The 27,444-nt window shown below is 42.7% G+C and overlaps 1 protein-coding gene across 6 annotated transcripts in view; it reads left to right on the forward strand.

Annotated features, from left to right (window-relative positions):
* The window catches only part of klhl29 (kelch-like family member 29), a 226,755-nt gene that overhangs the window by 162,843 nt on the left and 36,468 nt on the right, over positions 1 to 27,444 (forward strand). For all 6 annotated transcript variants that reach the window (XM_085771178.1, XM_085771172.1, XM_085771175.1 and 3 more), the window contains 3 exons: positions 5,870 to 6,068; positions 22,998 to 23,180; positions 26,017 to 26,197. In XM_085771178.1, the coding sequence (XP_085627304.1) occupies positions 5,870 to 6,068; positions 22,998 to 23,180; positions 26,017 to 26,197 (563 nt within the window). The remainder of the gene's footprint in view (positions 1 to 5,869; positions 6,069 to 22,997; positions 23,181 to 26,016; positions 26,198 to 27,444) is intronic.

Here is a 27,444-nt window from a genome sequence, read left to right on the forward strand (position 1 = left end):
GGGTTGTATTTCAGAATACGAGGGGATAAGCATATGGACTCCTCGTAAACGCTCCTTGTCTAGGGAGAATGGGAAAAAAAATGAAGTGTGGGTGGACCAGTTAAAAGTAGCGTTGCCATATGTCCTCAGACTCCTGTGGATACTTTCCATATGTTTCGCATGTTTAAAAAAAACACTGAACTCCTCGTTAAGAATGTGAAAAGATTGAGCCATATTTTCTTTAAAGGCAAACGGGGAGCTTTGTATCTCCCAACTGGCACCGTATGGCTGTTGTGATTCAAAAGCCATTAGATGCTCCAAAAAATTTACATGAATTGCCTGGATGAGTAGGCGAGAAGATGAAAATGACAGGTCACAACCATTCGTCTGGAGGGACTAGCGTTCGCATTCACTCTTGCGTGCCTGCGCATGTGAAGGTGGCTGCTTGAGAGGATGTTGGAGATGGAGAGAAATGGAGTCAGATGTACAGTAGCCTATGCTGCCCGCTCTCATCTGCAGAGTGCAGGCACGTCACTCAGTGTTGTCACATGCAGGCACACGTATGGGAAAATAACAATCTAACCCTTTTAACACACAGTTCACATGGTATGCATCCTGAGCGTGTGCACTCCTCAGTCAGCGTGCTAGCGGGGAGGATGGTAAAAGCCTTCATGCCTTTGCTTCTATCAATATTTACCAGACTTAACACCTGAGGAAGGGTTCAGTCTCTTTAAATATCAACTCTGTTGCCTTTCAGATTAGTTGAGAAGATACAGAAAAAATCTGCCATGAACTCAATTTCAGACATGTAAGAAATCTTGACTTATCCAGGTATGCATAAGGCACAAGAATAGGAGTAATTTAATTTCCCTCACTGAAGAACTGAGCCTCGGTTCACCTGGAAGGTGCATGTAATATTATTGTAATCCCATGAGTCACATCTGCCACAAAAAGAGGAGATTTCATCCACAAACATAATGGCTGAGACAATTTTGGCAGTTTTGAAAGAAAAAGGACAACTGAGTGAATGAAAGGGGTTAAACTGTTTAAACTTTCCCAACAAAAGCCGAGCGTTTTCACACTGCAGCTGTGTCAAGGACACGCCTCTGTTAATAAAAGTTCAACTCAAATCCATACAGTACAGTACGTCTTAGTCATCACTTCACCCATCCAAAATATCAGATCCCTTTTGTTTGCTGTGGGCTGCAGCTTTGAGCTAAACTGTGGCCGTGGCCTAGCTAACACGCTCACAATAACAATGGTGACATTTTTAATTTATCACATTATGAATAAATAAGATTTGTTCTCTAGAGGGAGAGACTCATTCAGTACAACCAGTAATTGTAGATATTTCAGGTTAAAGAGTGTCAACCCCAGAGCTTTCCTGCTAACATAGCTAACAAGCTACTTTACAGCTTCAGCTTTTTATACCTATAACTTCACACATTTGAAGCATACACTCAGGTAAACAGCCCCCCCCCCCCGAATAAATTATTTAAGTGCATTTCCACAAAGAAAAATAACATGCTAATACAAAACGTTATTAGAAGTGATTTAATAACAGTAGAGGTTTGAAACTGTCCAGTCTCGCATTGTACCTGCAGTGTTGTGTATGACATATGACTGCTGATTAACTGAACTGCATTTGAATTGGATTTGCATGAAAGCGTGTGATTATTTAACCATCCATTTAACATCTGTGAGTGAGTCAGTGACCACAAGGTATGACGGAGCACCCAGCACTGCCAAAAAACTAGAATACAAGAAAGCCGAGTAGCTCATTAAATTATCTAACTAAATTAAAAAAAAAAAAAAACAGGTGATGCATTACTCCCTAGAGGTATCAAGGTAAAAACATAATGTTCTCGTCTTTCTTTATAGAACACTTTCTCTCAACAAGAGCCTTGAGTAAACAGAATTTGCAATAATTCCTGCTTGAGTAGTTTCAATGGCTGGCACGAAAACAGGACTCGCTTTTTTTCATGGGATCTGACACTTTGGATTTGAATATTAGCAGCTAGTGTGCAACTCTCCCTCATTTCCATGCCGATATATGCGTGTGTGGGAGGAAGAGCGAGGAGCTGGAATGGAGGTGGAGAGAGAGAGAGTGAGACAGAAAGTGAAAAGGAAGTGGGAGAGATAGTGAGTAAGTTAGAAGAAGAGAGGAAGAGTAGCTAGTTGCTTTTTTTGTTTGTTTTTTGGGTTCTTTTTTTTCATAAATAGAGGGACAGACGGAGAAAGATGAGGGAGGAAAACAGCCAGGCATTATCCGACCAATCTTCACCAAACACATCCATCCCCCACACACACACGCACACATACACACACTTATATATCCCACAATTGAATCCATGGTTGTTTATTTAATCAGAGATCAGCCTCAGTGACTTTACATTTTCTTTATCTCTTCAACAAGATTTACAGTGAAATCAGGCTTTGGACTGAACACACCAACCAGATTAACAACAGCTATGACCACAAACAGCACATGATTGTAATAAAAAATACAGTCACGCTATACTATACAGTAGACCCTGGTACTGCAGTGTGGCCTCCTATGCATCTGTCTCTGCCTCTTTCTCTCACATGGTTGGATATTTGTCTCTATAAGTGTGGGTGCATTTTGGGAGGATATTTATGAGGTAACGGTCCTTACCTTTCTGCACAGACCAGATGTTGTCTGTTTGAGGTAGTTTTACAGCCATTTTAAAGATGTTTGGCAAAGGAAGACAGACTACAGCAGATGTGTTGTTAAAATTTGCAGATGGTACAGTAGAATGCTTTGGTATTTCTTTACTTCATCTTTTTTAAGTGAAGGAAACTTCATCTGGCGTGTATATATATATATATATATATATATATATATATATATATATATATAGGTGTGCGTGTGTGTGAGAGAGAGCGAGAGAGATCAAGCACCGATGTGGTTTTCCCAGAATGCCGAGACAATGCTGCTAATGAGAACACATGAGCGTGGAGCTCTAACACAGATTAGCCTGTCCATCACGCCTTGAACTCCCAGCCTGCCGACTGGTTGTGCTCAGTGTTCAACTCTAAAAGCAGCTTCTTTTTTTCCAGAGGAGCACCTCGATTACCGATTTCTATGCCTGCTTTTTCCTGTTCAAGGTCACAGGTGTATATCCCAGGATGCACTGCATGAGAGGCAGGGAAACTCTTGGGATAGGCTGAGTGCGATGCACAATTATACACAGAGATATATTCGCAGATACGGGTAATCTGGAGTCTTCAGCACACCTGAACAGCGTGTTTTATTTTTCTGTGACTGCAGAGGAGACTGGAATATTTGGACGAAATCCACATGAAACCCACGCAACGTGCAAACTCCACACCCAAGAGGACCAAAGGCAAAAATTCATGCCCAGGGCTGTCTCGCTCGTCCACCTGCTGTTCAAAATAGGAGCAAGATTTCACCATGCACCCCGAGACATTTCAGCACATTTATTTTCTGCCATGCCACTGAGGGCACCACCTGGCTGAAACTGCCCCATATTCAGCTTTAATTTAGCTCCGAGGGTCAGAGCGGTCACTCGTAGACCTAGTTCAGCCGACCTGCAGATGCACATGTATGATCTCATGAGCCAAAATCAAGTTTAAACACAACAAAAAATGCAAGTCCTCTTTCCCCACATTTGTACAAATTTTTACAGGATGTTTGTCTCAAAGGGATTTAGTTTTTAGATTTTGTCCATATCCGATTACTGGCATTAATAACATGTCATAAAACCCAAGTAGGCGAGGTTGTAGCAGTCCTGGGAAAGAAAAAAAAAAGTATCTTGTAATATAAAAGCAGAGCAGTAAGCCTGAAGCTTAAGTCACCTCCATTTGAGTGTGACATGACTCTGTAATTACTGGGGCAAGTCTCCCACTATGGGGGCACTTTAATTGGAAGTAGGAACTTCTCCTGAGCTAGTGATTCTTCCCTTAAGAATATCTTTGTATGCTAAGTAGCTTGCTTTGACTTTACCTTCTTGCTGTGTTTGAGCCGAGGGTGCTGCGAGCCACTGCCAGTGTTTATGTGGGTATTGAGCTGTTTGTTTGATAAACTGTCTGGTAAGCTGTGCGCGTTCGTGGAGGAGGGACGCAGACAGTCCCGTCAGCGGGACGGCGTCTCGCTCCTCGCCTCCTCGCAGAGAGGAAACATCATCAGCAAAATTCCTCTGACCGGGGTGGAACCGTCGCATCCGTCCGCTCCTCAGTCGACCTAACCTCGCTTATCTTGTCTTCTCCGTTTCCTCGTCCTGTTACTCTTCTTCTCGTGTGTCCTCTCCTTTTTTTTTTTTGCTGCTCCGTCTCTCCGCCCCTGCTCAATCCAAGCCCTCCTTGTCTCCTCTTCTGTTATCTTCCGCTGTCTTTTTTCCTCCTTTCTGGTCCGATGCGCCCAGGACATCGGTAGAGAACAAATGGGACACACGCCAGAGTGAAAAGGCCTCAGGTGGGAGAGGGAGATGCTTAGGCTGAGTGTCAGCTTATTATTTGTTCTCCCCTGAATGGTGTTTTTCTGAGTCTGTTGTTTTGTCGCTCTCCCCGTGTGGCTCGGTCACGTCGCTCTGAGGCGAGGGGTCAACGAGGTCAGTCTCCGCCCAGCTCTCTGTCGCTCTGTCCAATGCTTGTTTACAGCTTTTACTGTCGACATAGATGAAACTCCCGTGGGGCTCCAAGACCAGCCACACATAACACTTATGCACACTCACTGGGAAAAAAAAACACACACACACACACACACAAAAAAACACACTCACACACAGAGCAGGGAGAGCTATAGACAAGGTTGCCATGGTAACAGCCTGTCCTGCCTCTGTATCTGAACACCTATAGTCTGAGCTCATGTAAACGGTAAATGTATGCGCACACAGTGATGGAACGGACAAACACACCATCACAAATATTTGTGTTGCCATGGTCGAGGGGTTTTGTCATCATGTGTGAACTCTGAACTGGAGAAGAAAAGGTGCCACTATGTCAGATTTGTTCTTTTTTTTTCTTTTAAATCTAATGTTTAAAACATCTTGTGGCACTGCAGGATCATGCTTTGTATTGTCTCCTGGCTTGGACGGGTTATTAACCAGGGCTGGGTCTTAATTTAGCTGCAGAAAAACATTAGCTGTCTCCAAAAAAAAAATCCGAAGCAGAAGGTGGAGGCAAGTAAGACACCCCCCGCTGCCTCATTCCGGCTCTTGCAGCGTAACCTAATGCACCTCCGAAAGTGGGATTGTGAGTGCCGAGAACTTTTGCCAAACGTTAGTCAATGATGATGAAGAACTTTTACAGACAGAATTAGAATCTCAAGAGGTTTTTTTTTTTTTTAGTTGTTTTTGAAATGTACAGGAGTGACTCTGCCTGTCGAGAGGGGGGGGCATTTTCTCACATACATCTACCCTCACCAGGGCACTTTGTTCTGAAGGATAGAAATAGAAAATGGACACATGCAGGGTGTTGATCTGGGGCTTTGAGAGCCAGACACTAAGTCACTGATCTAATGGTCTTGGTACAAACAGGCTCCCTCACCCTAACAGCCTGCGCTTTTACAAGATAGTGTATGTCGTCTTTTTAAGATATAAACATGGCTATCTGTGTGGCAAAAACATTTATAATGAGGTCGGGAGTTAATCCAGCTGTTCTTTGAGAAGGAAGTTTAAATCTGTCTTTACTGACTGTGATTCCGTGTGTTTTTTTTATCTGCTACCCGTTTAATGTTGTTCATATAAAATCTTTTTGATCATCCCTGGAAGTCTCACTCGGTCTAAATTAGTCTAGATGTCTGCTAACACGGGTTTTATTAGTGTTTGCTTTCTTTTTTGCCTTTCCTGTTTAAGCCACATCCACTGATTGCTTCCCTCCTTTTCCTCCTCTCCATCTGTCTTCGCAGCATTTGTCGGACCTGTTGGCGGTGGTGCGTCTTCCCTTCATCCACCCGTCCTACTTACTGAACGTGGTGGATAACGAGGAGCTGATCAAATCGTCGGAGGCGTGTCGCGATCTGGTCAATGAAGCCAAGCGGTACCACATGCTGCCCCACGCGCGGCAGGAGATGCAGACACCCAGGACCCGGCCAAGACTTTCTGCTGGTAAACACACACACTCACACACATAAAAGCAGAGATAAAGCCCATCCTCTTTGCCCTGAGTGACATTAGAACAAAGTGGTGGGGACATTATCTGCTTCCTACCGGTGTAATTGACCCAGAACACACTGCCGGCATCCACGCACCCACAAGCAACCGTATCTCATTTTTTACAGCAACAAAATGACACAAAGGTCAGGTCTCCACAAGGTGATCCTGACTTGCCATAGCGTCCTATATTAATTTCAGCACACATCCAAAGAACGGTGCTTTGGAGCGCCATGTTTTCCCCACACAGAAATACTTACACTGAAGCGTGCACAGGGGAGTAGCACATCATACTGTATTTCCAAGCGACCGGTTTTCTGCTTTCCACAATCAGAGAAATGGCTACCAGAGCCAATCCTGCTTCAGGTTACCATGAAAAGCTGTTTTCTGTGTGTAGCTGAACACAAGCTCTTTTCACAGCCAGCACGGTACATAACGTCTAACAACTTTTCAAGAGCAGCTACACAAAGTCGGGGTCCATCCTCACTTTTCTGAGCCGCCAGCAGCCAACCAACCATTCCAACGCGTCCGACTGCTGCCGATATCCAAGCCATTGAAGACCGTTTTGTGTTTACATCGTTAAAATCAAAGAATCATTCATGGAAATTGGTAGGCGCCTGCAAATTGCTTTTGGCTACAATATTTTTCCCTCAGGTCGGCCAGGACCCTTCTCCTTTCCCCTGTAAAGAGCTGCCTAATTACAGTGTCTGCATGGTATTATGAGCTTCGCACCAGCACACCTTACCATTCAGCGCAAGTTATTTTCTGCTTGGTAGAATAAAGATAATTGCCTAACAAATGGCACTTTATGGAGAGGTCAGTTTACCAGCCAGCTCTGTTGTCCAGCCAGTGCGTTTATTTGCCAGTAAACAAACAGTGCGGGGAATTGCGTCGTCAGGTTAGTATTTTTGCATCTTTAATTGCCTGTAATGCAGTCGCAGGGAGAGTACAGAATCATTTGCCTCTCGTGAATAGACATCTGTGGCATTATATGTGCGCAGCATCCTCCCATTCTTCATCCCCGATCCTCCAGCAGTTCCTCTTTGTTCTCAGCAGTTTTCTTGAAGCGTTTTCTGTCAGGCCCATTTTATAGTGTTTGGTTATGTGCATATCTTATACATCCTACAGCCCCATTATGCAGGCCGAAGTATGTATTGATTCACAGCAGCTTGTGGCTCTGTACAACAGAATTATATAAATGCATAAATGCTGGCGGGATGAATACATTCATGATGCATTATACCCCCGATGGCTGCGTGAATGGGAAATATATGTACGTTTTCACGATCAAGTTCCGAAGTCTTCTGAAGCTGAAGTCCTTATTATGACTGACTAACTGGGCGCAGTGTTTTATCAGTGCGCCGGTGTCAACTTCATCATATGCAAAGTGTGAAAAATTTTGCGCCCATGTAGTGTACAGTACTTGGTGCACAGATAAATAGGAATGCATGCATGGTTTTTTTCATATTCAGGACGAGTGTTTGAGTAACACATTGTGAACATATTTTTCAATCCAAGCCCCTCTCCCATTCCCTCCCCCCATTTCCCCCCATTACTGGTATATATTTCTATAAAGATATACTAAAATACAAATTATAGTACAATAGGATCATAACATTAAATAGGTAAAATAAATAATAAAACAAAACAAATGAAGATACATAGTGAAGATAATATAGATACATTAATAAAAGGAAAAGTCAAATAAAATATAGATAGTTGAATATCTCTAGCCAGCAGCTACAGCTTTGGTGTGTCCCTTCAATCAACTATGTCCACTGAATTCAGATGTTCAATAAGATTACCCCATATTCCCTCAAATTTATCTGGCCTTTGTTTTAGATTGTACATTATTTTCTCGTTGGGGATACAAGAGGTACGCTGTTCACTCTTCCATCTAAGAGCTATGCATTTATTAGCTATTGTCAAAGCTATTCTTATAAATCTGATTTTGTTGCCCCTTACAGGTAGCATCGACATGTCCCCTACTTGTAGTAGAGTTAACCTTGGTTCAGGTGGAATATTTGTTTTAGTTATCTTGGATATGGTTCTTAGTGTGGTTTCCCAATAATTGGATATAGTTGTGAACAGGACAAGAACATATGAGCCAACTTCAGAGTTGCACCTTGGACAGTATTGAGAGATTGTCTGATTTATATTGTGCAATCGTTCAGGTGTGTGATAGATTGTATGTATCAGATTGTACTGAGTTACTATATGTTTACTATTATAGGAAAAGCGTTGGGCCTTTTCACATAACTCAGTCCAGTCAGCCGCATGCCGCAATTTGGCGTAGTTATGTGTAGGGAGGCCTGTGTGTGGTTTTTATCCTCAGTGTGTGTGTGTGTGTGTGTGTGTGTGTGTGTGTGTGTGTGTGTGTGTGTGTGTGTGTGTGTGTGTGTCAAGACGGTGGTCAGGATTGTTTGTGTGCATGCATGTGGTCTCTCAGCCATCTGCTGCATTGGACGGGGTGGACGCCGCACAGCGGGGAGCGTGGTCACTGGGATTGCGGGATAGATGTGGGGCCCAGCACGTTGGACATGCAGGACATTGAGAAGGATTAAATAAAGACTGGAAGGAGAGCTCGAGGTTGTCGGGAGAGTATGGTTGGCACACAGAGGACAAGGAAGTGGAGGGAGAACAGGAGGAGAGGTCGAGATGTGGTCAGAGGGAGGGAGGGAGAGAAGGACCCAGGGGGATCAGAAATGAAATTTGAAGGGCAGACATTTGATTGAGTTTATTCCTTGAGCATGTGTCTACTTGTGTAAGCAGTAAGTGAGTGTGTGTGTGTGTGTGTGTGTGTGTGTGTGTGTGTGTATTTTAAATGTGCGTAAGCAGATGGGGCACCACCTGAGCTCGGATGATAAGTCTGTCAGGCGGAAAAAGAAAGGAAAACTGCCATCCGTGAAGCGCTTCTTGCTGAGCACAGTCAATCTGTGAACTTGTGAGTCGCGTGCGTATGTGGGTGTATTATACCGAGTGTGTTTGTGCTCAGATGCTGTGTGTGTGTGTGTGTGTGTGTGTGTGTGTGAGCACCTCCAACAGTCTTTTTTGTGGTGATAAATTTGAGTTGAATTGCATTGAACTTTTTAGACTTGAAAATGTTGTTTACTTTACAGATTTTTAATTAACTTCATTTCACATTTCGACTTCAATCTGTCAATGATAGAGGTGCAGCTGTTCCCTAAGCATTCATTTGCAGAGACCAAGCAACACTGGACTCTTGAGGTATCAGTCTTTGAGAGTGGAAAAAGAATAATTCATCAGTCAGCCATTGAACCAATAGTTCAACATTTTAGGAAATACTTTTGTGTTAATTTGTGCAGGTGGATTTTCCTACCTTCAAACAGCCCTCAGCCTTTGTCAAAGCCACAGCTAATTGGCTGCTGGCTATAGTTTTACACCCAACAGAGCTCCATCAATGTCTTCATCTACCTCTACTCCACAGGGAGAAAATGTATGAACTGTCAAATTAGAATTACACATGAGAAGAATTGTGCTCAAACTGTCTGGAGCAAAACTTAACATCCAACATGTACAATAGCAACATCAGAAACATGTTATTACCTACAGTTGTTATGGACAATGTGCCAGCTGATTTACACGTCCAACAGAGTGGCATAAGCTTCAATATTAGTCATTATCCAAATGACTAATACTAGTATATTGTAATAATCTCTCTCCTTTTAGCTCTGTTTTGTCCTCAGCAGTTCCTGAGGGAAGTATCTGGGGTTTAAAGCGGCTAAATGCTTCACTGTGTTACTATCTAGTTGCTAGTAACAACAGTCTCCTGCTGCTGAGGGAACTTAACTGATGATAGAGCAGTGAGAATAAATTTAAAATGTTCAAAAAACTTATGAGACATAAAACCTCTCCGGTTAGTTGAAAAGGTGCTGAAAGGCTCGAAGCTGAGGGGAAGTGTACAGTAGAGTCGATGATGAATCTCTCCCAGTTATTTATTACAATTGACACATTTCACATTACAAGTAGCCATTTTATCCACCGTTAATAAAGAAAAATTGATTCAAACAGCTTTAAGTATTATATTACGATGGTAAAAACCTGGTGAATTGTTGTATTCTGTAGTTACGGATAAAAAAAACCCATTAATATAATGAACTATAAATACACATTTTGCAACGTATTTATGAGATGGAAAGGCATGTGAGTGTTTGTGTCTAACAAAAAGATTGGCTTTACTCTGTTGTTGCTCCATTAGGTAAAAGCCTTATGTTGTCTGCATACCAGATAATTGTTTTGTTTACCCAGGTTTTCCTTTATATAGAATCCTGCTGTGCTGCATTGATGTAATGTCTCTCTTTACTTAATTGCAGAGTTTTTATTGATGGTTAAGTTATACATCAGTCCCTCCTGGCGAGTCCTCGTACACTGTTGCCCATAAAGTTGGAATAAACTATTTTCTTTTTACCTCTCTTCATGAAATGATTGTAACAATGTGGTTTATAAGTGTATTATCTTCTCAAAACTTTATTGATCAATCAACTTACAAACACATCACTATGAAAATGAAATCACAATTTACCTTTATAATAGGAATAAAAAGAGTAATGTGTCTGAAAACAAAATTATTCCAACTTTATAGGCAACAGTGTATTATTTCAGTGTGTGTGTGTGTTCCTGTGTCCTTCATGGAACTACTTAACGGAATATTAAAAAAGTATGTACTGTATGACAACATTAACAAATTGATTTTTTCTAAGTATTACAACAAGGAAATATTCAGTTATGTCTGAATAACCACGACATTAGGTTCATTTGTGAACCTCGCTGACTAAAAATGAGCCCGTCCTGAGTCTCACTCTGCATGTGTTTTACATTTTGGAACATTTTATTGCGTGGATGCTCTGCCCATTAATTTTATTACTTGCTAATTAAAAGGGCCAAAAGATATTCAGCAGAGAAAATGGCTGCTTGTGATCTTCAAACACGGACGCAACTTTAAATCTAAAGAATGGTTAGTGTGTCTGAGTTTCTGAGTGTGCACAGATGGCATTATTATATCATTTTTTCTTTTTTTTACATAATGTGTGTGCTAATTTGAATGTTAAGCCATCTTATTTTCAGCTTTGTCTTTGTTACTGTACAGTGTCTGAGTTTCCTGCTGCAACAACACAGAAGAAAACTCAGGGGGAGATAAAGCCGATGTCTTTTGTTAAAGCCTCCTGCCTTTCTCATTTAGCCAGAAAAGAGTCTTGGGTAAAGCGAAAACTATGAGTATCTCATTATGAATCCACGGTGTTTTTGCATGGTGTATGTGTATCCATTAGCTGCTAATTGGTTAATTAGAGTGTGGATGTGCATCTGATTAGCTGTCATTAGACTTTGCAGGGGATCAGGAGGATTAAACAGCCGCTGGTGCTGAGAGTTGACTCACAAACCCTTTTTTTTTTGTCTTAGGATTCATTCTGATTTGGATGATTTCAGCATCCGCACGGGTGTTTATGTCTTATGGAGTGAGAAGAAAAGTTTTCTTTTTGTACTGTATACATGGTGTGTGTAAGTGTGTGTGTGTGTGTGTGTGTGTGTGTGTAGCCACTCAGACAAAGCCATACATTATGTTCCTATTTCCCTCTCTGTACTTGTGTCGCTGTGCTGGGCTCAGAGGAGGGTGGAGAGCGCTGGGGCAAACTGTTAACTCAACCCAGCCAAGTGGAATAGCACTCAGACAAATGAGCTGTAATGACTAGGAGACGCAGGGGTCCAGCTCGGCTCACACTGTTTCTCTGTCCCGCTCTCACACATACATACACACACACACACACACACACACACACACACACACACACACACATACTCACAAACACATAAACACCATTGTTAAACCTTTAAGTACATACACTGTGGGAGGGAATCCTCCAGCAGTAGCTCACTCACTCTTCCTCGGTCTTTCTCTCCGTCCACTTTATCATCTGTAATCAAGCGGAAACGATAACAACTACAGTAACAACTGCACAGCAGCAACATCAAGAGCTGCTGAATTAAGAATTTGAATATGCATGCAGGTTCTGAACTGAACAAGCATTTTATCTATTTAATCATTCCTCATACATGACTTGGTGTTTGTAGTTAATGATTACTCAGTTTAAAGCTCCCTTGAACAAGATTTTTTTTTTTTTTTTTTTTCCAAAACGGAGATCAGAACCTCGCCGTATGTTCCTGCAGGATTTTACGCTGCTCCCTAAAATTACTGGAAATGTTGATATCAAACATTATTGACCATTTTACATTCCTTCAGCGTATAAGGCAGGCCAAATAAAACACAGTGCGGTCTAAAATGGCTGGATTTCATTAAATCAGCCTGCACAATAGCTTGGCTCGCATCCACGCTTTGGGATAATAAAACCAGGCTTTTCTGTGGGGTCCGAACAGCCTGTGGGCGCGACATTCATCTACAGTACTCATTCACACCTCCACCGGCCAGCAGCTCCTTGGAGAGCGGCCATAGCGCACTGCAAAAGAAAAGGAGAACAAGATTCACACCTTGTAAGGAGAGCATAAAAGATCATCTGATGACTTCCCTCTCAAGTCTGCCACCTACTGCTTCTGGCTCCGGTCCGATTAACACTGTTTGCCGATCGCGTCAACGCTTCCTCTGCTGGTACTCGTACCCGCACCGACACTGGCTCTTCTTCATGCAATAATTGAATTTATTTGTCATCTGTCTCTCCGGCTGCACAGCCTCAGCGCTAACCATTAAGCAAGGCGATACAACACGGGAAGCTGTCAGCAGTTTGGAGGGACAATTATAAGCTTTGCCTTTGTTATGTCAGGACTTTGTTGATTATTGTCCTGTTCTGTGTAATTATTCAGCCTGGTTTGTCTTGTAGAGCCAATGCAGCGTGATATTACTCCGTTTCACCTCTCAAACTGGAAAAGCGGGATGCAGACGAATGTGCCAGAAACGTCTTAATCGCTCCAATGTGAAGAGTGCCCTTCAGCGGATCCTCTTCCGATTTTATTTCTGGAGCCCGAGATTGTATTTGAGGGAGAGAAGGAAGCAGAAAAGAAACAGAGCGAGCAAACAGGAGGGAGAGAGAGAATTCGCCAGAGAATTGGTGTATGAGTTCCTGATATTCCTGTGGCTTATCAGTGAAATCTCCAGCAAACACATCTATCTCGTCTCATAAATGTGACATGGAGGCAGTAAATCCAGATTAGATAACCTTTGGTCTGAATATCTGCAGGGGCAGCGCCCAAAATGAAGGTCCCATGCGCTTGACCTTTTGACTAGTCGCTACCGTCGGGCCGAGCGAACCGAGGAGGAGGGAGAAAGGGAAGGTGAGACAGGTGAATGATCGCTTCGGCTGCTGCCAGGAAAAAAACCCGACTGCTTTTGCTCCGAGAGGCGCAGTTCATGCTCAGACCCAAAGCGAGCAGCATTTACAGGAACATGGATCAACATCAGCATCGCTCATACCACATCTGGCACTTTGACCCGCTGTACCTGCTGCGAGGCTGGAAAGCTGCTTCTCTCTCATCCAATATTCAGCAGACAGACTGAACCCGGTTAGAGCTTTATCGTTGCATTCGCTGATGGCGCAGATTTAGTTGTTCAGTGTGTGTGTAGGGTGTGTGTGTGTGTGTATGTGGGCCTGAGTCCATCAAATCATGTTGTGTGAGATTGTAGCTCTGCAAAGTTTAAAGAGAAAACATTTGCTCGCTCTCCTCCGGTTGTGTGTTGTCATGGAGATACTGTTGTGTTTTGTTTGTTGTTTCCTTTGAAGATTTTTGAGATATCCGTTCCTCAGATTTGTGTCATTGTCCCAACACAAGACCGAGGGGAGGGAATGAAATTCTGTGTGTGCACCTCACAGCATTGAACACTGCATTTAAAAAATTCAACAGGAACATCTCTTTCCAGTGACAGTGTCCCAGTTCCTGTATTCCTTCAGTAGAGACTTGTTCCACCAAAAAACTCTTCACATGGAGGTATGCGGATTATCCTGAGTGCAGGGGACACTGTTTCTGCAGAGGCACGACACTGCTGAGTTCTTTAGGTTTCATCTGACAGTGTTACCAGGACCACAAACCCAATTCAGTCACTCATGTTGTTTTAGGGCGGAGGTGAAAATCTGAGAAACCAACATCTTGGAACTTTCCATGGGCAAATACAACAAACAATAGTTTGACTGAATGGACCTTTAAAAAAAAAGGTGGCTTAAAAAGACAAAACAAAAGATGAGGCTGAGGCTGCATAAAGTGTTTGCTTTCAATACAAAAGACAATCATATGCATGCATTTTTAACCTAATGGAGAAATAACAAAGTGCAACAACACTACAACACATGCACATACACAAACTCTCCAAATAATGCAAATTGCACCGTCCCTTTTCCCTGACATTACTTGGGAGCCTTTGGCCCCTGATCCTCACCATAGCAAATTAACACCCTGGGAGAGAAATCATGGGATTAGAAAATGAAAAAAGCATAAGAGAGAGAATGGAGAGAAGCAGCTGAGATAAGAGGAAATGGTAATGGACCAGCAGTGAGATATAAATGGCTCTGAGCTCTGAGAGACAGACTGCTGGTGTCACCGTGGCTGTGATACTCACTAACTAATAGGAGTATATTTACTTATATATAGTGGCGTCCAAAAGTCTGAAACCAATATGCAACAGACTTTCATTTTGCATTTGTGTTGACTTGTAATCCTCTTCCCCTGCAAATGATAGTATCAGTTTAATTCGATTTCAGCGTATCTTATTATTTGGTTTCTCTTCCATTTGCTTTAATGACAGTGTGTACTCACTCTGGCATGTGACAGCAGCAGCTGTGGAGGAAAGTCAGGACCTCTTGGTCTTCTTTGGTCTGCAAACCAGAGGATCCGACCTGTCTCTGAAGACATGGTGTTTCACATTTTGTCAGTTCTATGCAAAGTCCAGAGAAAACACCAACACAAATGTCCTCTTCACCATGTTGCATTGTTGGTTTGATACACTTATATTTCTCTCCCCTGTCATCTGCATTCATACTCTGTCATACTGTGTTAGTGACACACATCTCAGTAAATAGGACTTCTCTGTGAAAGGCTGGTATTTTCTAGCCCACCCCAAGTGTTTGCCCTTGTTTTCCCTGAGAAGTGGCTTAGAAACTGCTGCTTGTCCTCTGAGACCGCTACAAAACAGCCCTCTTCTGAGAAGACTTCTGCTGATTGGAGTCTTACACTATGTTCTTTATTTAGCAAATCCTGTATCTGTGATGAAGTTGCAGCTCAGTCTCTCGGGGAACCGAGCTTGATGTATCGATCTTCTGATGGTGTTGACACTTTTGGTCTTCCTGATGGTGCTTTTGATGCAACTGATCCTGTTGCTGTAAAGTGTTTTGGAGGTCCAACCTTCTGTCCAGTCATGATTTGAAACTGAGAAAGTCTACTGAGAATAACAAAATTACTTCTAATACTCAACTGAGTGTCACTTAAATGCATGTTTTCAGTGGAAGAGAAACAACTCCAGGAAATATAGTCTGTCGTGCAAATGAGTTAAATTAGTCTATGCCCAAACTTTACTTTAATTTCATCGCTGACCTAGAAATAGAGCTAAATCTTCAATATTTCTTCTTCATATTTTATGAATTAACTTATGCTTAAGCTTTTAAAATGTTTCTAAATCCTCCGATTTTTACAAAGTTTATATGAAACTATTATAGATTATCAATGTGGGCTCAGACTTTTGGAGCACACTGCATATTTATACATGTGATGCATGTGTCTGTGTTTATTTAGGCACACACACACACACACACACACACACACACACACACACACACACTGTTTCCTCATCTGACTTGACTAGATATTTGTTTTTAATTGTCATCTCTGGATTCCTGTGATTTACGTATGTGTTGAAGGTCTGGCTGCAAATCGACCAAGTTTCCTTAAGGATATTAATCATAATAAAAAAAGACAAATGAAAAACAAGCTCAAACCCTCAGAAGCTGACTATATGAACAATTACATATTACTTTTTCATAAAACACTCCATTTAGTTAAAGCCCTTTGCAGATGTATCTATTTGAGTCTGTGCTTGTCATGAAGATGGAGATGTACGGCAATAAACTGGAGAAGGACTTTAAATCTCTGAGACAATTTTTTAAGTTTTTTGCAATTGGTCTAGATACCAGTTGTGGAAAGATGAGCTGCAACTCAAGAAAAAATACAGCTAACATATTGTAAATTCCATGTATTTTGCTGTAGAAGTGTGAAGCTCAATAATGAAGAAATGTCAGCTCCTCTTGCTGAACTGAATGAACTGGGTCACCGATCGAATCTGTTCTCAGCTTTTAGCGCTGGAACTTCTCTCGGCCATGGCTGAGAGGAACAAACCCGCTCAACTCTGATGTACAGTATGTTACTTAGTGGTTAAAAGCTGAGCTGTGTAACATGCAGAAAGCTACAGCAGCTGTCATGATACAATAACCCTGTTGCAGATTGGCGGCTGCTGAGCTGTTAACCTCATAAACGGTGCTTCTATAAGTTCCATACTGAACTAAAGAGACTGAACTTCTACTGTAGAAACTAGGGTTCAAACTTTGTCAGAAGAGGTATGTAACCGCGCGGCTTTATAAAAGACGACGCAGGCACCCACTCATGTGCTCGGAACACGAACATCAGACTGGTGAGATTGACATCAACTAGTGCGAACATTTCAGCTCAGCTAAGTGACTCTTAAATTCTACTTCTGCAGATTCTCTGTGAGGAGCGGTAGGTTTCAGCTTGATGATTGCAGCTCAAGGTCAATTTAGTTGCTGCTCAGGAGCTTTTCACATGATATCACGTGATTTTCACCTACATGTGAGGTTTGATCAGTTGTCATGGAGATAGCGGATCCCATTTCTACTCAATGGACATCTCCTTGTTGTTGAGTGCATTCTTGACCTTGGAAACCATTGTTGGATATCATGGGAGTCTGTATAGAATAGACCTCAAGGTAAGATGGTTTTGTTAAATGTAATTTCTGTGGTCAAAAATTAACTGACATGAAGTATTAACAAAGCTGCACATTACATTATGTTACAGTAAAGCAGTTTGAATCAATCTTGTGTCGTATGCACAAGATTATATATGGTTCCACCACGCCTCCGCTTAGACAGTTCGTCAACATAAGAACAACTGCATATGGGTTCACAAGAGGTGCAGCAAGAGGAGACTGTATTATTCCATTTAGGAAAAGTTCGTTTAGTCAGTCTGCATTCTCTGTTAGAGCTGCACTAGAGTGGAATTCCATCCCAGCTACTATTAGAGACCTGAATACTTACAATCTATTCAGAGCTCATTTGAAGAGATGGTTGATTGGTGCTCAGCTCTGTCAGCACTAGTTTTTTTACACCTTCCTTCCTCTCTCCGGTCCGTCTGTGCTGAACCTGTAGCCATCTTGTTGTTGTCTGTCTGCCTGTTTCGGCATGCATGTCTTTTTGTGGTGTCGTTATATTGTGTATGCATGCAGTTTGTGTCTGTGCTTCTGCTTTGCATGCTGTGGTGTGATGTGTCTTGCGTCATGTGTCTTTGCTGCATGGGGATGTATTGATTATGTTTTCTGATTGATGTTATATGTTCTTTTGTCATGTTATGTTGTATGTTCTTTTGTCAAGTTGTTAATTGCTGTGCATGTTTGTAGATTGCCTTGGCTAATAATTTTGTAATTGTAATCATATTCATATTCTGTTTTTAGGGTGAATTTTTAACATCAGTCTGGGGACTACAGATGAAAAATAGCCTCTTGGCTAATTCTGGCGCATTTACAGTGATGTTATTAATGTGCACTGTCCCTGTTTTCAAATAAACTTATAAACTAAACTAAAGAGATGTTCAGAAAATCTGACCTTGAGAGGATGATTCTCGACATGTGCATGAGCAAGGCATTGATCCCTGAGCTTTAAAGCGGACGTATTATGGAAATATCACTTTTTGAAGGCTCTTTAACAGCTCTTTAACTTCTTTTATTTGGGTGATTGTCTTGCCTTCTGGCCCCCAAAATGTGGGAATTGACAAAACAATCTGTAATGTATAGGCTCCCTAGGTTGAAATCCACATGGTTTTAGGAGCTGTTCCCTCAGTTGTCTTCCAGTGATGTAACTAGTTTTCAAATTTGCATAATACCACCCCTACCTGGTACCGGTAGAAGGGGCGGGGCAAGCAGTGGTTCATTTGCATTTAAAGGGAAGTCTGAACAGGGCTGTTTTGAGAGGATGAAAAGAGCTGTGATGTTTGATCCTTGGGGGATTTTGACCAAAACATGTCACAGACATGTCTTTAAGACACCTGGGAACTTGAATTTGAATTTGTGGAAAGGGGGCAGAATATGTCTCCTTTAACTCCTCTGTGTGACTCCAGGGCGGTATGGTGTGTATATTGGTAAAGCCCACATTGGTAAAACCCAAGTCAAGCCCACAGTGTTCTTTTGGCTGTTCCTAAAAATAGCTGCTTAAAGTAAGGTCACAATGGCTCAAAACTCACGTAGAAGGTGCGTGAGGTGAAAGAACAGGAAGATGAAATTCGATTCTAGGGATTTGGGAAAGAGAGACTTGAGGAGAAAGAGAGGTGAGAGAGATAGAGCAAAATCTCCCACTGGGTAGACAAAGAGAGAGAGAGAGAGCAAGAAAGAGGGAGGTATTAGCCGCAGGGTAAAAAGAAGAGGAATAAGGAAAGCAGGGTCACAGCATGGGGCAGAGAGCAAGGAGACATAACAAGGTGAGATAAGGCTCAGTGTGGCAGCAGGGAAGAGGAGAAGACACAATCTTTCCGTTCTGTCCTCATCTTTCCATCAACCTCTCTTCTTCAGGAGTGACTGTGTGTACTGTGTGTGCGTGTGTGCATATGTGTGTTAAAGTCCACAGTGTGGATCCAGCTTAGTCCAGCATGGGGGACAACATGGGCGGCGAGCTCCTGTCACAGATAGGTTTCATTTAGTTTAAGTCGAGTTGCGTGGACGCAACACGCAAGAAAACTGCCAGGGTGTGTGCGTGCGTTGGCGTGCGTGCATGTGAGTGCATGTGTGTCATGCTCTGTGGGTGGGCATCAACTTCAATTTGAGATTCAGCTCTTACACAAGCCTATCCGTTCCTCCGAGCACATATTTTTTTGCCACACAATTCACAGCTTGTGATGACTGAAACCTCCTTCTGGGGGATTTAATACTAGAGTTCTGTCCAGATGTTGCCCTTGTACACAACCTGCCGCACTGTTCAACCAAGAGTTAGTCGTCTCTCCATCAATCAGCTCTAACAAATTGTCCTAGTAATCTGTTAGTGAATTAAGTGGACAAGCCTATCACACACAATCTTCCCCGCTGATGAACATTGTCTTGGAGTCTTATGCTAAGGGATAGATATTTTGTTATTGGAGTCCAGACAGAGATAAAGGAGAGTTAATAAGTTAATATGGACTTCAATTCATCAGCTGGACACAAACAGGACTACAAATGAATGCTAAAGCAGCTCCATCTCTGCTGAATGTGTAAGTAGGCTTAGCAATTGTAGGATTAATGGCACAAACTGAAAGTAAACATCACTTGAATTTCAAAAACAGGTTTGTGTCTTTGGCTAGCTTGAGTGACCACCTGTTTTTATATAATCTAGACATTTCCATTGTCTGTTTTAGTTACATATGTCTTTATGATGTAATACATACATACTTCTACTATCTAATGTATAAAAAAACAGTGGTTGCTGTGCAATAGCCACATGTTCAGTAGAAGAATTGTTATTCTAGCTTACATTCATGTATCTGGTAACATGTATTTTTTTCCTGAGAATGGACAGGTTATAAAAATAACAGAAATAAAACAAAAGGTCAGTTACAATCAAGAGAAGGCATTTTCTCCCCAAACTGTCATGGGTATAAACTCTGTCAGGGAAAAAAGAAACAAGCTGTCAAGACCTGGTTATCCCCGCATCCCCAACCGCTCATCTCCATCCTTCGATCCTCCATCCCTTCATCCCTTCATCCCTTCATCCCTTCATCCCTCTACCCAGGCTCCCATCAAACCTGCGACTGACTGACAGCCGTCCCTGCGAGGCTTTGTTGTCTGAGAAAAGTCACACACATGCACACACCCACACAACCATCTGATCCGACGCCGTGACTCCCGTCAGCGGTGCCGCTCTCTTGTTTTGTTGCGTTCTGACAGGCCGGTGTTGGGTTGTGCGAGCTCGTGAGTGTGTTGAGGGCTTCAGGGGTCAGAGGCGGGCAGCAGCCTCAGCGCCCAGATGTGGACTCTCCCTGACGTGTCTGGCCAAGTGGAAAGCACTGAGAATAGCCCTGCACATGTGCACTAGGTGATAATAAAGACCTGAATGCATAGAATCTGGCACATTGCAGCAGAGTTGAATTGCTTAGGCTGGCCTAATTAGACACTGTGGGGGTTCAAGATGGTTTACGGAGAAGAAAATGTGTGTGGGGGGAAAAACAACAAAATAAACTGTTGTTTTTACATCTGTCTCTTCAAATCATGTCCTCTTTACGTTTTAGGACAAGAGATACTGTATAAAAAAAAAAATCTGGAAACTAGCACTGGTACATCTTGACTTCACAATGTTTTAAGAAGACGTTAAAGGTAATATTTCTTCTTGGACAACCTGAACCTGTACAGATTTTAAACCAAATGTTAAATTGCAGAACACTGATTGATGTACACACAGGAAAAAGAGAAATCCCAAATTGGCTCAGACACAGACAGGGGAACTTTGCCAAGTTAATTGAGGCAGTCAATATCAACAAACTGAAACTGAAGCTAATAGGATGAAAGAGAAGGAGATGAAAAGAGATGAAAATGTAATCCCATAAAGACAGAGAAAACAGTCAAACTTTTAAAATCCAATAAAGTTGAAAAATAGTGTGATAAAGAGAAATGGAGTACAAACACGTACAGCAATAGCTGCAAACTAATCATGAGAAAGAACAATAGTGGAACAAAGTCAATATAATTAATGCGCGTGTGTGTGTAGGTATGGTTGGATGCTCATGAGAGGGAAGACAAAGAGCCCGTTTTCACTTAATTCTTTTTTTTTTTTTTCAAAGAGCAGCCGCTGTAGCTGTGACTGTCCTATAAAACTACACTCCCATTTATTAGCAGCATATCCAAGGTCTGTTGGAGGTCTTGAGAGCCGTTTGTGGCTCCGAGTCTGGGGCGTGATGCCATGAAGCTGTGAAAACTGGCCAGTGATGGGAACGAGTTCAACTCAAACCTTTGTTTTTTAAGCGGTGCTCCAAGTTCGCACATCTTTCACGTGCTGCCAGGAGAGGCAGCGACTCGTACGCCTTCCGTATTTTGTCATGGCTGTCTTTTTTTTTTTTTTTAGCTCTCGTACCAGACCCCTCTTTGCGGTGACACTGTCACAATTTCTCCTTGAGCCTTTACTTTCTTCTCCGTCCTACGCTGAGGAACATATTCTTAAAGTCTCACCGTGGAAAAAGCGCCAGCCCGCTTTAAGCTGTCCGCTAAGTCTAAGCTGTATGTCCACGATATGTCTGAGGCAGTGCTTACTGTTCTGTCTGTTTGCTCAGCCTCAGTAAAGCCCATTGTAGTTTTTGTATCTTTCTCCTCGTTTACCCTTTTTCTCTTCCAGGGGGAAAGCTCTGTTTTACCAGCTTTGAAAAAAAATAGAAGCTTAAGAAAAAAAAAACATAAGGGTATAGTTTTTAAACAGGAAGATGCAATGGGAAAAGCCAGCCGCTATGGGTGTGCCTGCCAGGAGAGTGTGGAAAGGTATCGATCCGAATCGATGAGCCAGTGGTTGATCTCAGTTTGGAGTGTATGAATATTACCTGTCCTTGTTGTGTCTCTTTCCTTTCTTCTCCCATTCCCTTGTTTTTCTCCCCCATCTCCTCTCATACACACACTCAACCTCTCCCTATCGCCTTTCACTCCCTCCCCTGCTCGCCCCCCTGTACCCGCCTGCCTGCTGCTTACAAACACACAGCTCATTTCTGTCTGGCGGCTCGTCGTCTTGTCTGTTCACTGGAGCCTGCTGCTGAAGACTGAGAGGACCTGAGACACGCATGTGGCAGCCTGCCAACCTGTTTGTGTGTTTTGGATCACTGGTGTCTTTATCCAGAAGCTGTGTGTGCGTATGTGTGTGCGTGCGTGTCTGAGAGCAAAGATCGGGTGAGGAGTGCTTAATGTGTTTCGAGTATCTTCTTAATCACACAAGGTCCTAAGCACGCGTGCGTGTGCGTGACGAGGACACATCTCCACATACGAATGTACACAAATTGATTCTTACCTATTGATTTTGTAATTCTCTTATGCCCTGTCCAAACAGTGTAGGTTTCACTGTGAGTGTGAGTGTGTGGGGAGTGAAAGTGTAGGCCAGAGCTTGTGTTATGGGAAAGAAGGCAGGATAAAGAGAGCTGGGCACCGACCAGATAACTGGCAGCCACATCAGTCTCAGTAATTGAGTTATACTTTGCCATTTATCGTTAGGGTTTCCTGTGACCAAGAGGAAACTTTTCTGTTTTGCATTTTGTTTTGCATTTCCCAACAAGATTATTGAGTCAGGGACAGCCAAGGCCTTCTGAATACCAAATCGCAGACTTATAATGTGCTATAATAAGTCTTTCATAAACACTCAAGTCTATTATAAACACACAGTCTAGCACTGATTGTGCGTTCTCGCACAGCTCGTCAAGGTTCTTGTCAAAAAATGAAAAGGCTGAAAAGGTGTTTTCTTTTCAGCGCTGCCATATATAAATACAGTAAGCAAGATGCCAGAAAACATTATGCCTGCTAGTTGCCGTGGCACCAAGGCACCTCAATGGGGCTTTGATTCAGTCTTGGCCCCTAATTAAATATTTGAGACCCTGACATCCGGCTTTTTCCATCCTATTAATCCTCCCTCCACCTTTTCCTCCACTTCCGTCCTCCAGGTGTAGCCGAGGTGATCGTTCTGGTGGGAGGGCGCCAGGCCATCGGGATGAACCAGCGTTCCCTGACAGCGGTCACCTGTTTCAACCCGCAGAACAGTAAGTGGTACCCGCTGGCCAGCCTGCCCTTCTACGACCGCGAGTTCTTCAGTGTCATCTCAGCGGGCGACAACATCTACCTGTCAGGTGAGTTAAATCACCCGCTGCAGCAGCACAATTGTAGCTTTTCCTCTCGCAATCATTTAGCGGCACAGAGACACAGGACACAAGATGCCGTCACTTTGTCACACCGCAGTAGCAAAAGGCTGTTCCTGCATCCAGGAACAAACAGTTCATATCCATTTAAAAGAAAAATACCAAATGAAGTACATGAGCACAAAGTCGGTTCAAATTCATAAATTGGGGTGAGAGACTTTGTCTTTGAGTCAATTAGTTAGGCTCAATAAAATAAAGCACTAATTTCAGTAACATTGAGTTATCATGTTATGGTGCCATCACACTGAGACGAGCCAATAAAACAAAACGTTTTACCTTGACTTGAGTTGAATGCTCAATCTTGACAGAAGTAGGCTTAATGCACCTTAAGGATATATACTTTTGCCATCATTCAATACAGTAAGTGGTTTGTTTGTTCATCATGTAAAAGGTTAAAAAAATACATGATGTGAGAGTTGTACATCTATGAAAGCAAAGCATTGATTATCTCCTAAGTGACCTCTTGGCAAAGCCACTTAAATCACAATAAAGCAAACATTTCCAAACATGGCATTTACACTCTCTTACTGAGGATATATTTGCTCTGTTATGGTTACGATCCAGCAAAGTGAGGCTACCAGGCCGTCACCCACTTCCTGTGACCTTTGCAAACAGTTCTGAAAGGCAGAGAGGAGACAAACTTTGGAATCAACAGATGAGTAAGCTCAGGGGGCAGCCAAACTCTCCACACAAACTTTTTCTTTCTTTTCATGTAAGTTCTTTTTGAATAGAATGTGTCTTCTGGTTACCTTTGGAGGAGCTTTTTTTGAACTTGACGTTTTTCCTTGTCTGGCTTTACAGTTGCTGCAGTGTTCTGCAGTTTATTTTGTTCCATAGTGGCACACTGTGCACTCTGTGGCTCCCTCCACGAGACACCTTTAAGTTGCTCCTCCAGAGGTAGACTGAATTTCTCCCTCCACGGTCCATTTGTGCGAGAATCCTGCATGGTACTCAGACCTTGACATTGCACCGTGGAAATGCAACAGGATTTGTCCTGCGTGTACCTTTCCTCTCCCTCTTTTCATATAAATGTAAATTTGTGTTTGGGCATTGGAACAGGTCTGCATGTGTCCGCTGGGAGTCAGACAGCCAGCGGGGAAATCAGAGGTGCACTAGCTAACCAATCAATGGGCCCCAGTCTGTAACCTTCCTCACACTCGGAGCAGGGTCACAGAGTCACGGCCAGTGTTACATGTCGGACTACACAGCTAACAGGGATGCTTTGAAGAGAGCTGAAACAAGTGCAGCTCTGTTGGTTGGCTGGTTGACTACTAAACATAACAGAAAACTACTCTCAGTCATCTAAAGTTGTCCAATCCTGCAACTATTTCCAACAACAACAACAAAAACCATGCATATTTGTATATTTAGGATTTTAATGCAGAAAAGAAAATAGTTTGAAGAAAGAAATTAAAACACGTTTCAATATCACAATCTACATGTTTATGTCAAGGTATTGCATGTATACAGTGAAATAACAACACTGCTCCAGTCTATTACCTATTGTATAATGCCTACACAGTACTTGAAGGAATCTACAGGAAATCCATTGTTGCATTGTTGTCTGCATTTCCACAGCAGCTGAAGAAACTTTTTTGTTCCTTTTCGTTATTCTAATGTAATGTGACCTTGACCATTGTGATGACCGAACAAAGTCTAGACTGTGTGTCCATTTAAAGGAGAATTCCGGCCATTTTTGACCCCTAAATCGTTTTCCTGAGGGTCACCTCTGTTGGGAGGAGCACTAAAATTGTCACTAAAATTGATGCAGGCAAACCGGAGTTACACCATGGCTACCCAGCACTTGGGATAACGCTAACCTATGGGGGCAATTCTTTCAACCACAACAAACACTCAAAAAACAATCAAATATCTATGGTACATGACTCAAATTCATACGAGACACCACTGAACTCATATAGTATACAGTATAAACAGTATAAACTTTGTGTTTTTGCATGTAGTCACTCACCTCAGACAGCCTAACTCTGAAACATCCTGGAAAGACATTACTATCCGATTGGATAGTGAAAGAAAGAATTGCCCCCATGGGGTAGCGTTGTCACTATCCTGAGTGCTGGGTAGCCATGGTGTAACTCTGGTCAATTTTAGTCACATTTTTGCTCCCCCCAACACTGGCTGACCATCAGGAAAACTATTTAGGGGTCAAAAATGGCCGGAATTCTCCTTTAACAGGGAATATAACTTTATTACTATTATTATTTGTATATATTTACTTTTTAAAAATTATTATAACCTTTATTTAAAGCAGAAGTAAGCGATCCGGTCGTTCTTGTCAGCCGATGGAGTCCCCGCCCTCGTCATGGATCTATTGGTCCTCGTCCCTACGTCACCACATTCACGCGCATCCCTTGGCTGCACACACAGCCTTTCATGCCGTTCTCTCTCCTCATTGGATAAAGGTCGTAGGATAGAAGGAAGTATACAAGAAGTTTTCTCCTGGGCTTACAACAGACCCGTGTTTCAGACCAAACACTCTATATAAGTGATTGCTGTCGGAAGATATAACTATTTAAGTCTTATACACAAACATTCCGCTTACTTCTGCTTTAAATTCGGAAATATATTGAGGAGCAACCTCATTTACAATGTTGCACGTTGCACATCACCCAGTACATGTGAGTGCAGCAGTACTGTACATTAGTCAACATGTATCAGGTTGAAATGCAGGTTGACACCCTGTGCTTCCCAAATGATTCCAGGTTTTGTTACACATCCCAGCTTAACACTGTACCTCTTATTTCAGGCGGGACAGAGACCGGTGTGATGGTGGCTGACGTGTGGTGCTACATGTCCCTGTTGGACAACTGGAACCTGGTGTCCCGGATGACGGTGGCTCGCTGCAGACACAACAGCCTGGTGTACGACGGCAAGCTCTACACCATCGGAGGACTGGGCGTATCAGGGAACCTGGACCATGTGGAGAGGTAAGAGTCACGCCAACACAACAGCAGCTCATCTCCAAAACAACAAACACCTCCAGCAGCTCCCAGCTGGTGACCGCGCACACTCCCGTACAGCTCTCACCCCAATTTGACAGCCATCTCTGCTCGCACATGTGGATGATTGTACAAAAGTAGGTGGATGCTGAGCAATCCAGTTTTTTTTTTCTACTTTTTTTCCGAGGCAAATAAATATTCACACTGCGCGGTGAAACATGGCAGATGGCGTGGCATGCAGTAGTGCGGTACAGCATATTGCAAAAGTGGTTGGACAGGTTTGTTAGCATTTTCGGTAAGAGCAAAAGGTGCAGAGGAATGAATCCGAGCTGGAGCATATTAAATGGTCACAGCTGTGAGTGTTGTTAGGGAGCGATAGAGCACCACTTACTTGTTTATGAGTGGTGCAAGAGTGAGAGGATTTGCTTCAGAGAGCAGAGTGGTAGCTGTGTCTGATTCTATCCACTTCAGCATCAACACATCACCAGCACTTCATTTGAAGGTCGTCCTCTGTGGCCTATTCAGCTGGGTCTTTTCTTCTCATTTTTTTCCCTGCATTTGTTGAGACGCTACAGCATATATAAGCAGACATGGATAGTTCCCTCATTGAGGATAATGAATTCCTAGTGGCATAAACACAAATAGGAATCGTCCAGATAGAATAATTAAATTCATATCATTCACCTTTCGCGATGCTTCTCCCCTTGTCTTGTTCTACCCTCTAACCAGGGCTGAGGAGTAACTTTTAGCAGAGGGGGGGCTGCCTCCCCTACACGGTAGAGCGAGATTAACCAAAGCAATCAAAAGAACATTACTGAGTATATTAGAGCAGGCCGCTGCCGCTCATTACCTAGCAGCTCAATTGATCTCCAAAGCTGTTCGGAATGCACAACAGTCCTCCAAATGAAACAGCCTAATTTGATATTTCCCCATAATGCCGCCATACAGTGTCGTTATGACAGGGGGTAGATGGAATATTTGCCCCATAATGGAAATGCATTTGATTCCTTTGTCTCTGAGCTGCTTAATTTTAGCTCTGCCAGTGCATCTGGGGCATTCACCGCTCTGAAGAAATCAGCCCGTGTGATGCCTTTGTGTGTGTGTGTGTCTCTGTCTATGCCCATGTTTGCGTTTTAGTGCAATCGTGAAGCTTCTCCAAAGCCTTCAGCAACTGGACTCAATTATCAGCACCGTAAAACTTTAACCTACTTTGCCTCTCTCCAAGAACTGCCAGA

Source organism: Trachurus japonicus, chromosome 24 (genome assembly GCF_045865225.1).
Source record: "Trachurus japonicus isolate A0001 chromosome 24, Traja_1.0".
NCBI lineage: Eukaryota > Metazoa > Chordata > Actinopteri > Carangiformes > Carangidae > Trachurus > Trachurus japonicus.